This window comes from Octopus bimaculoides, chromosome 1, assembly GCF_046866305.1.
Source record: "Octopus bimaculoides isolate indiv1 chromosome 1, ASM4686630v1, whole genome shotgun sequence".
NCBI classification, from domain to species: Eukaryota; Metazoa; Mollusca; class Cephalopoda; order Octopoda; family Octopodidae; genus Octopus; species Octopus bimaculoides.
The window spans coordinates 111,105,836-111,117,151 of record NC_142928.1 but is presented as its reverse complement, the minus strand read 5'-3'; the positions used below and the strand labels follow the sequence as shown (position 1 = coordinate 111,117,151).

Here is an 11,316-nt window from a genome sequence, read left to right as displayed (position 1 = left end):
ACAGACCTTAGATCAAACAACATCCTTGGAGGTGCGACTCAACTTCTTGCAGGAGATTTTCGACAAACTCTATTATACCAAAACGAACACCCGCCGATGAACATAATGTCTGCCTTAAAAAATCCCTCCTTTGATCGCATGTCCAATCTAAACAACTCACCATCAACATTAGATCACTGCTACAGACTGGTTAGCCTACAACCCAGTTTTCGGCAATAAAATCGGCAATAGACAACTTACGTCCGATGACAACTGATACATTGACACTACCACCATTGGCCAGCCCATATGTTTAGCCGTTTACCCAATCTTACAACGGAATACATAAAACCAGATTGGCTTCGATACAGGACTATTCTTGCACCTACAAATGCAGCTGTCAACACTCTTAACTACGACTTACTCAGTCAGCTACCTTCTCAAGAACGTTGTCACAGATCAGTTGACACAGTTACAGACCTTGATCAGGTTACAATTTCCAACAGAATTTCTCAACTCCCAAGATCCTCCAGGGCTCCCTCCCCTGAACTTCACTTAAAAGTCGGTTGCCCTGTCATCCTCCTACGCAATCTAAACGCACCCACACTATGCAATGGAACTCGCATTGTGGTCAAACAAATGACGGACCACCACATTGAAGCTCAAGTTATCACAGGACACGGCAAAAACGATACCGTTTTCATTCCGAAAATTCCGCTAACCCCAACAGACTGCCCCTACACTATGTAGAAACTTCAGTTCCCTCTCAAACTCAGCTTCGCCATGACAATTAACAAAGCACAAGGTCAGTCGCTGAAAGTTGTCAGATTGGACCTTCGAACATCGTGCTTTTCACATGGACAGTTCTACATCGGTTGTTCCAGAGCTGGCCATCCAGACAACTTATTCATCTATCCTCCTGAATGAAAAACAAAGAATGTCGTCTACAAAGCAGCCCCACAGTAGTTATTCCTCTACTGCATTCTTCACATCTACGCCAAACTGCAGCCGTTAGCAATCAGACTTCCTGCAAGAACTACATTGATATTTTGCTTCATTTTCCTGATTGTTGTTAACAGTACAACACCTTCAGTGACCGTTCTTACTTCACGCATGCTGTTCGCTCATAAGCAAACTCTGACATTTATTTTTGTACATGCCATTGTTCTATTTGTGTGTTTGCTATTAATGTTTGCTTTTCTTTATCATACATGACTTTCATTGAAAATAAAAAGCTTCAATGAGGTTGTGTCAGGTATTACGAGAAAAATAAGTACTTGATGCAAAACGTTTCAAGTAAGATATAGAATCCCTGATGCCTACTGCAATTGCGATCCCATTTCATGGACTTTCATTTATTACTAACTGCCAAATTTGTACTCAAAAAAATTTATTCATTACCTAAGATTCTTAATACCATAACGAAAATGGTAATTATACATTTTACGTTGATCAACTTGAAACGACTTCTAACTGCGGGCTAATCCAACTTAAACTATCCACAGGAGTGCACCATTATAATAATTACACCCTCCAAAGGATGGGTGCATTTGCTAGTATTATAATAATTATAAAATATGATACAAGCTCAGCAACTCAAAGCTAGTGTGCGGTGCAGAAACAAATGCTGTGATCTACTTTAAAACCTGTTATCCTCCATCCCCGTGATCTATTCTTGTGTGTGTGTGCGTGTCTGTACGTACGTGCGTGCGTGCGCGAGCGTGCGTGTGTGTTTGATCGTCTTCAGAAGGTTTTACTCCTGGATATTATTTTCAAGATTTGCTCCCGTTGTTGTTTAGCCCTAGGTCAACGCTCTGGTCAAGCAGGCCTATGATCACAGATATTCCAGTCAGTATTCTGAATTGTTAAGTAATGAGAAATCTTCGGCATGCAGCATATTGATGACTACAACGAAAGTCTTTCCGATAACTTGCGAGTTCTCCAGTTGCCTTGCCACTCTCGTTCAAGCAGCTCGTGATATTGTCCGTCCATTGCATTCTTTGCTTGTTTTTGATCTACTACCCTCCGCTCTTCCTTCCATGTTTTATAAACCACTGCTTCTTCGAATATGGCCGTAATAGATGAGCTTTTGATTTTTTCCCAATGTTCGGGAGTTGTCGTCTTTCTCCTTCATGTTGTAACACCCATTCATCTGTCTGATGATCCTTGTAAGAAACTCGTAACATTCTTCTATACACCAACATTTTAAACGCATCGATTACATTCTCTTCAAATTTATTCAGGGTCCATTCTTCGCATCCATAAATGCCTATTAGCCAAATGAGTGCTCGCACTGGTTTTGTTTTCAACTTAGTTAAGATACTTTTACTTGTCTGGATGTTAAGTTTTTCCATGGACGTTCTTGCTATGGCTTGCCGTGTTTTAATTTCTTTCTTACATGTGATTTCATCGGATTTGGACGCCAATATACTTGTACAATTCAGCCTGTTCGAGGGCTACATTGTTCAATATGTTGTCAGTTCAAGGGTGATATTGCTCGTAGCTAAAAAGCAAGTGGTTTCAATTAGGAATCGAAACATGTTGCGAGACTTAACTCACGAATAATTTACCCCTCGCACACTACATTTGTTAATATAAAAAAAAAAAAAACGATTTCTAATATTTGCATAAAGGGTGAAGTAAAACTATTTAAAATGATCTCACTATTTGACCGGTATTTTACTTTATCGACATCGGAAAGATAAGCGATGTTAACCTCAGTGAGATTTGAACACAGCAACATAAATGAATATAACTGAATGATTACAGCACAGCTTAATTGGCCGTTCTTACAACTCTGCCAATCCACAGGCCTTAATCTACAGAAAATAATAAGTAATAATCGACGGAAATATATTTAAAAACTGACTTCACTGTGTTTAACATTTAAATACTTCCAGCTGGTTCATTTGATGTTCAAACTTTACTGATGTTGTTTGCTCCATTTTAAATATTTCCACACATCTGTACCTACTAGAATTACAAATATGCAAGAAACAGAGATGTTTATTGCATTCAATCCAGACTAGAACTGAAAAATTTAGGAGGCAGGAAGAATCGGGCAATTAAAGTAGTCAGATAAAGGAATAGCGTTCAGAAAATGAGGAATGTAGGGGTCGGAGAATGAAGCGGGTAATAAAGATATGAGTGAATGGAAAATTAGAGACAGTTGCCAAAGCAAAGGACTACAGAAGAAAAAGAATGAATGTGAGTAGAAAAGAGTGCAAGCGGAATGAGATGGGATTGGTATAAAACAAGAATGGGTATACAAGAAAGGCAAGGGAAAAGATAATCAGTAAAATGTAAGTGAAGGAAAGAGAGATTGGTGTAAAGGAAGGAAGAGACGAGTGAGACAGGATATGTTAAGGAATGCATGTTTGTTAAACTGGATGTTTGAGTGAGTGTATGTTTATGAGTGCGCGCGCTTACAACATACGTTTTATTGAACTACTTTATATCACTATAGATCAGTGTTACCCAAACTTTTCGCGCCAAATTGCAATATCGCCCACCTATCGGCCAAAAAGTGTTCCATCGCCCACCTATGTAAAAAAAAAACCTTGACACAACCCCACCAACACAAAATCCCCTAGCCCTCCCCCACCCCCTGTATCATTAGATACACACACTATATTTGTAGACTCGTTGCCCTGTTAGTGCTGTGTGTACTAAATATGCGGTTGTTTACAAATCCCTTATTGTGGATTTAGTTTTGCTATTAGTATCAATAAAATTCTAACGTTAACTCTATATTTTTCAAACAGATTAACTTCTGGAAACTTGCGCTTTCTTTTACACTGATTTTCATTTTCCCCAAATGAACCATCGATCAGAACTACCGATGCAAAAATAATTAATGATTGTTTTATAAAGGAAAAGAATAAAACTTTTTAATGAGAACCATGTGTCTGGTGCGATGCAGCTAGTGCAGATACATTCGGTTTCAAACTTGTCAACTTTAGCCGCAAGTCTCCTCGTTGTCGAGTCCAATTCTTTTATGGGAAGGCAAAGTTCCAACATCGTTAAAACCAGATTCAACCAGATATGAGGTAGGGAACGCAAGCAAAAGTAATTTCAGATGTTTCCACAGACTGGGGTAGGAATTCAATATACTCTGATGGTACCACAAACCTTCTTTGCCATTACGGTGATATCGCATTGTGGTACCATTGTCATTTGTAATTCTATCAATTCCTCCTGAACGTCATCCTCGCAATCGACTGCATCGATCTCGATCGGTTTGCTATTCCAATTTGAAATATTCAGCGCAATAACATCTTGATATCGCTCCACAATGTTATCATGCAATGACTGTAAATCCTCATCAACTTATTCATCTTTCAAAGAATCAAGTTGTGGAAATTGATGGAACTGACGTTTTGAAATGTTAGTCTTATACAACACCAATTTCGAAATAAAAGTAGTGGTAAATAATTTACAATCAACGAGAAATTTTCTGTTTCTTTGCAATATCATATTCAAATCATTTAATTTTATGAATATATCACAAAGAAAAAAGATATCGCACCTTGCAGTCATCAATGAAGCGGATAGTGGAGTATCTTCAACGAATGATATGATTATATGAAACAGTTCAACAAAGCGTAAAACGCGGTTTCCTTTTGAAAGCCACCGCACTTCGGTAGGGTATATGAGTTTAGTATGGTCCTCATCATTTCTCAGACAGAGTTGACGGAAAATACTATCAGACAAGGGACTGGACTTCAATTTGTTCACAGTCTTGATAACTAAATGTAGCACATTATTCAGCCTACCGTTCATATTTTTTTTGCCACCATATGCTGCCGGTCTGCCAATCAATGAGCAGTTAGCATCTGGTGGGAAATTTCACGCTTTAGGAGAGATGAAAAACCTCTGTATATTCCTATTATCGAAGGGGCTCCATAAGACGCACAAGCAAGAATATTACTGAGTGTGATATTATGTTAAAAAAGGAAAGACTTGCGAGCGTGAAAAATCAAGCGGCAATTTCTCTGTGAACAGCATTTCCTCACAAGGCTGAAGGTCTTCGCTGAAATTCCGAACATATACCATCATCAAACATTGATTGTCCACAATAGTTGACTCATCCACTTGTATAGAAAATTCAGAACGCTGGAGAATATTAATGAGCTGATGTTTGATATCATTGGCCATTTTATTGATGCTTCGAGAAATTGTGTTATTACTATGTGGGATCTTCTTCATAATGTTATCGGGTTTTTTGTGCATAACGGTTGACAAGACCTCTTCGATAACTGGGCGAAGTAATGTTTCTCCAATTGTGTGAAACTTCCCAGACTTAGCAACAAGCAATGCAATGTTGTACAATGTAATCGACCCGTCATTCTCCTGTTTACTAGTTTCCTGGAGTAGCGTGTTGAATGTTTGTATTTACTTTTTGAAAGAAGAGCTCAGTCGCACAAAGTATGATAACGGCTTGTCCTTCTTCTCAGAATGCTTTGCACCAAAGTTGTACTTCAAGCGTGAAGGTTTCATTGCTTCGTTGGTCAATGTTTGATGGCAAAGGAGGCACCTAGGTAACTGACCAGTTCTGAGGAGAGGGAATAAATCCAAACAACAAATAATCACTACTTTACTGTCGACAAATTTTCTTCACTGGAGGCATCAGCAAAGTGAAAATGTGAAAACGAATTTCTACAGATGGCGTCAGAAAGGCAATATGGTATTTCCAAAGAGAAGACGTCAATAGAGCAGAGTCAGATGACACGTATTTACTGGAGCAAATATGGATCTAGTTCGTTTGGCTGCCAGCATTTCAAAAATTAAAGTTTATCGAAAATTTTAAAATTTGACTCATTAATATACCTTTCCAAGCAAAATTGCTGGAGGTATTCAACTTTTTCCAGAAAAATGTTTTTAAAAAGTTATAGAGGCTTAATGTTTGATTATTTTCACCCAGTCAAGAAACACGATTACAAAGCTGTCACTTTGTGCCTGACTGCACATTTTGTTAACATCCTGAAAATAGCACTTGTGTTTTGATATGAAACCACAGAATTACACACGACATATAACCCCTTATAACTTCTTTTATTGTTCGGAGTTTTCAGGAATTTTTTCGCGAATTTGTATTCTACACGCGGGATTATGCCCAAAAAAATTGTAGCGTGGTGTGATTTAAGGCCTAGGCCTATTTGGCTGTTATTTTTAGCACGCATGACAACCATCTCAATGACTGCGACAAAAATATTCGATCGATAAACAAGTCCATGTTTGTAATACAAAGGGACGTCTCATGCGAGTTGTCAAATCGATAAAAGTGCATCCTTATTCAAGGCATGCCTAGATATCAGTAAATGCAGGCTTAATTTCTAAAACTTCATTGTCACCCACAAAATGTTCATATCGCCCGCCAAAATCTCAAATCACCCACCATTTTCTAGAAATTCGCCCATTGTCCATCTGTAAGTTGAAATCGCCCACCAGTGGGCGATATCACCCACTTTGGGAAGTTATGCTATAGATTATGAGACAGAAATGATCCGGTCAGCTTTTTACCTCAGTTTTCTACAAAGGGTATAGTTTCTATCTGGACAACAATCTCATAGACCAGTATCTTTTCCAGTTGGATAAGTAATACTCCGAAAAACCACCAATCTATAACTCCTTCTGACTTATGTTTAGCACTAGCAACCAGCGTTATGAATTATATTACCGCTGAATTGTGTGTGTGTGTGTATTATATTATACTAGCAATGCATCTCGGCGCTGCCCGGGTGTCATGACGTACAGCCATATTGTATTATTTGTTCCTTTATTATGAGCAGTATCGGCATACGGGGAGTATCAAGCAAACAACTCTTCTTTATAAACAAGTTTTTCGGTCATTTCCTGATGAACAATGCTGAAATTTTTGACACCAAAAACATGGACAATCGCAGCTTAGGTTAGAATGAAATCCTAACATTGCCCCCAAAATGACCTAAAAATTGTGCAACTGAGCCTCGTTTTGGTGTTAATTTTTGTAGTAAAATAGGGTTGCTGTACAAAAAACTTACTTTACGCTGGTAGCCGAAAGATTGCTCAATCTTTTGTTATCTGACACAGCAATATTGGCAACTCATTTTCATGGCTACATATCGGATAATGTAGAAGCTGAAATAGTTCTTACCCATCCCATGATATTTTTTGATAACTGTGAACCACACACATATACATTAGCTTCCCCAATGAAAAGGCTATGTTCAAAAGTATTATGGTTTTCTGAAAGCATATTTTGTATCAGTTTGTATCAATGTTGAAACCAACAGAATAAAAAAGGGGCTTCGGGGCTGTATGTATATGTACATATATAAGGATATAAATAAATAGTGTTAGTGATGTGGGTAGTTTGGCATAAATGTATACGGATGTTGTTTCTTGAAAATAAATGGGTTATGCTGATATACAGAGAATGTCTTCGTTTTGGTGGCATCGCTGAAAAGAGCGAATAAAATAGAAGACAGCAATTTGAAGTTGTGCATTATATAGTTTAATTATATAGTTTAATTACTAACGAACCAAGATATGGGGCAAAATTCATATCTCAATTGGTATACCGTTATTATGAGAAGAAGCGGTAAACTGTCAATGGTTTCGCTATGGCTTGTGTTGATAAGCGTATGCATTCTGTTAGCTGATATATAGTGAACTGGATTACTGGCGTAATGGAAGTTATTGTTTTTTTTAAAGTGAAGGGGAGAAAGGGTACAATTTGCATGGGTTTGAAAGAAAGTGCTTTCTGTTTATAAGAAGGATCACAAACTATGTATTGTTTCATCGTATGAAAAGGATTTAATACGGTCTTGCCCAGAAATCTTAATCTTTAACTTTTCTCGAATTTTTTTCCACGTAGAAAAATACGGAGATTACGAATCTAAGAAATATAATTTTTTTAAAAGTTTAATTTTTCTCAAAGAAACACTCAGTGCCCCATTCCCCATCTCGCCTACCCATCATCTACTCGCTTTCAAAAAGGTAAAAACTTTCAATGTTGCACTTTCGTCTGATCTTTCACACATGCGTAGAATTGTACTGAAATAGCAGACGTAAAAAATATCAGTTCACCACCAGAAAACCGGACATGCTAGAAACAGCAGGTGAACGACATTATTTCTGACGAAACTTCCCAGTTTTCCAAAAAGTTAAAAGTGAAACATTGGGAGTTTGTAGCTTTTTGAACGTGGTGCGGTGATGAGTGGACGTTTGGGAGGGAGATTTTAGTGTTTCTTTAAGAAAAAAGAAAGAAGAAAATTCTTAAAGATTCGCACTCTCTGATTTTTTTTTTTTTTTTGATCCGTACATTACCAAGAAAAAATTTCAGAAAAAGTAAAAAATGAAAAAATTGGGATGGGGAGGAAGAAAATTGAAGTATTGAGAACCTGTTTTTGGGGCGAAATCCTAATCTCCTCTATCGAAAACATAGGTATCGAGAGAAATTTAGGAAATAAAATAAGGTGGGTGCGCAGATGTCACCTCGGACATGCTAGAAACAACAGGTAAAGGACAGGATTTCTGGGAGAACTTTCTTTCAAGTTTATATCGAAGATCAGGTTTTTGAATACGCTCATTACAAGCACGAATTACAGAATAGAAAAAGGTCATTTCAACTGGTTTTGAGCGTGCACACAGCAAGAAATAACATAATTCGTACAGAAGTTTTACCTAGAGTGTGTGTGTGTGTGTGTGTGTGTGTGTGTGTGTGTGTGTGTGTGTGTGTGTGTGTGTGTGTGTGCCAAAGGAAGTTATTTTTACGCACCTTTCTTAATTCCAAAAGAAGAAAAACTTGAACAATACTTTCAAAATTGGAGTTCACTTCTGATTGTGTAGCGGTGAAGAAGTGTGCGTGCGTATTTGTACGCCCGAGAAAGATGTATGAAAATGTACACATAAATATTGTATTAAAATAAGTTATCTTTACAGACCATGTTTGGAATTATATATATAATTGATAGCAAAGTGTGGAAACAATGAAATGAAATCCAGGTTTAGTCATATATCGATGAAGTTAATGAAGTTGTAGCACAGTGTCTCCGTACATTATAATGAGAAATTGAAAGAGAGAGATAATGCCACTCTGTCCCCCCACATAGTTGTTGATGGTTTAACAATCGTGGGTGAAGTCCAATTTTGGAAGTATTGTTCAAGTTTGTCTTCTTTTGGACTGAAGAAATGTATGTAAAAATAACTGGTATTTCAGTAGAATTCTACGCATGCGTAAAACATCGGACGAAAATGAATCATTAGAAGCAAACCAAAATATTGCCCGGAAATTACTTCAAAATTGTGCGACCCGACCTCGATTTTCGAGGTTATTTTAAAAGTAAAAAAGAGTTGTGCTGAAAACATATTTTATTTGGTAGCCGAAAGATTACTGAATCTTTTGATACCCTTTGAAAATCGGCAACTCAGTTTTCAAATCCATAAGGATATATGTGTCTCTCTATATATGTATAGATGCATTTGTGTGTATGTGTACACACACATATTCACATACATATAAATATAGATATATACATATTTAGAGAAATAACCCAAAGTGACCAGTAAGACGTATGTGAATAACATAAACAAATGCACAGGCGCGAGAGAGGCTGTGGCAAAGAAGCTTGCTTCCCAGCCACATGGTTCCGGGTCCAATCCCATTGCGTGGCATCTTCGACAAGTGTCTTCTACTATAGCCTCGGACCAACCAAAGACTTGTGAGTAGCTTTGGTAGACGGAAACAGAAAGTATCCCGTTGTGTGTGTGTGTGTATGTGTATGTGTCTGTCCCCTAACCACCGGTGCTGGTGTGTTTACGTACCCGTAATTAGCGGTTCGGCAAAAGAAACCGATTGAATAAGTACTAGGGTTAACAAAATTAAGTACTGGGGTCGATTCATTCGACTAAAAACAATTCTTCAAGGCGGTGCCGCAACATTGCCGCAGTCTAATGACTGAAACAAGTAAAAGATATCAAATATCATACAACATAGTTTCTTGACTTATTAAAATTATCTCCGCTCCTGCAATTAAGACTAGGTCCACTTGAGAAGGGAAGATAATCTCAAGAACCAAGAATTCTCCAACGTGAAGCTCTGAGTAATAGTTTCTGTAATGTCTTTGCAACTTTATTAATAAAGCATATTACTCTACCTCCGATATTCGAGAACTATTTTTTGTCCACTTTGCTTCACATTTATGTGCTTACTTTGGTATGCATATAACATATGCTTGCATACATGCTTAAACACACAGCGAACCCTCCTTAACCTCGTCAGAAGAAAATTTTGGTTAATTCAACCGATGGTAGGGTTAGTGTTCGTTTTAACTTTTGGCACATAGCCAGCAATTTCGGCGGTGGTGGGGTAAGTCGATTGCATTGACTCTAGTGCATGATATGTACTTATTTTATCCACTCCAAAAGAATGGAAGGTAAAATCGACCTCGGCGAAATTTAAACTCAGAACCTAAAGACGGACGAAATACTGCATTTTGTCCGGCGGGTTAATGATTCTGCCAGCTCACTGCCTTAATATAATATAATATAATATATATACATATGTATGTATGTATGTATGTATGTGTGTATGTATGTATGTATGTATGTATGCATGCATGCATGTATGTATGTATGTATGTATGTATGTTGACATGCAGTGCCTGTGCAAGACCGTGCCTCAGTAAAGCTGGACTCATGAGTCATCTTTGTAGTCATAAAGCAAGACTGATGATTGACTACCAGGCCGCTGGTGATGATGCTACACACCATACTAATCATGTCTGTCGGGCATGTAAAAGGGAGTGTGATTAAGCAGGAGGACTTAAACGACACGCAAAGGTACATGGAGCCCAATTACAACAACAGCCAGCTATTGCCAGTAAAGGTTTTGGATGCCAACTCTGTGCAAGACATTGTAGATCTTTGGCTGGGCTAAAAAGTCACATTCGATCACAGCACCGTTAAGCTTCGTGCAATGGCCATACTCGATGACGAGGGGGCAGCCATCATGTATGTATGTATGCATACTTGAATGCATGCACGCACGCATGTATGTATGCATTATGTATATATGTATGTATGTATAACCTGTCTGCTGTACGTGATAAGCAGAAGTAAAATTACAAAACTTTCTATAAACGTCACATAAGATTGGTGGAGTTAATTTGTCGTTTTGATTTAGTAGGGCTGTGAAACTCCACTGGTTGCAGCCTCCCACTAGTATACATTTGAGGTGGTTGAGGGGACGCTGAGTCAACAACGATATCGTCAATATCATTATCATCAGCAAGCTTAACAACTCCTGCAAGGTTTGGAGGATTAAACTCGAAGAATGAATAGCTGTTTCTAGTT

The 11,316-nt window shown here is 38.0% G+C and overlaps 1 protein-coding gene across 1 annotated transcript; it reads left to right on the top strand.

Annotated features, from left to right (window-relative positions):
* The first annotated feature begins 288 nt into the window (after nt 1-288).
* LOC106874250 (uncharacterized) lies at nt 289-729 on the top strand. Its single transcript, XM_014921906.1, has one exon. It carries the CDS (start codon nt 289-291, stop codon nt 727-729), a length of 441 nt encoding a protein of 146 aa, XP_014777392.1.
* The last annotated feature ends 10,587 nt before the right edge of the window (nt 730-11,316 follow it).

What these genes read in the sequence shown, in the direction of transcription:
- LOC106874250 (XM_014921906.1), top strand. Translation starts at nt 289, where the DNA reads ATGTTTAGCCGTTTACCCAATCTTACAACGGAATACATAAAACCAGAT.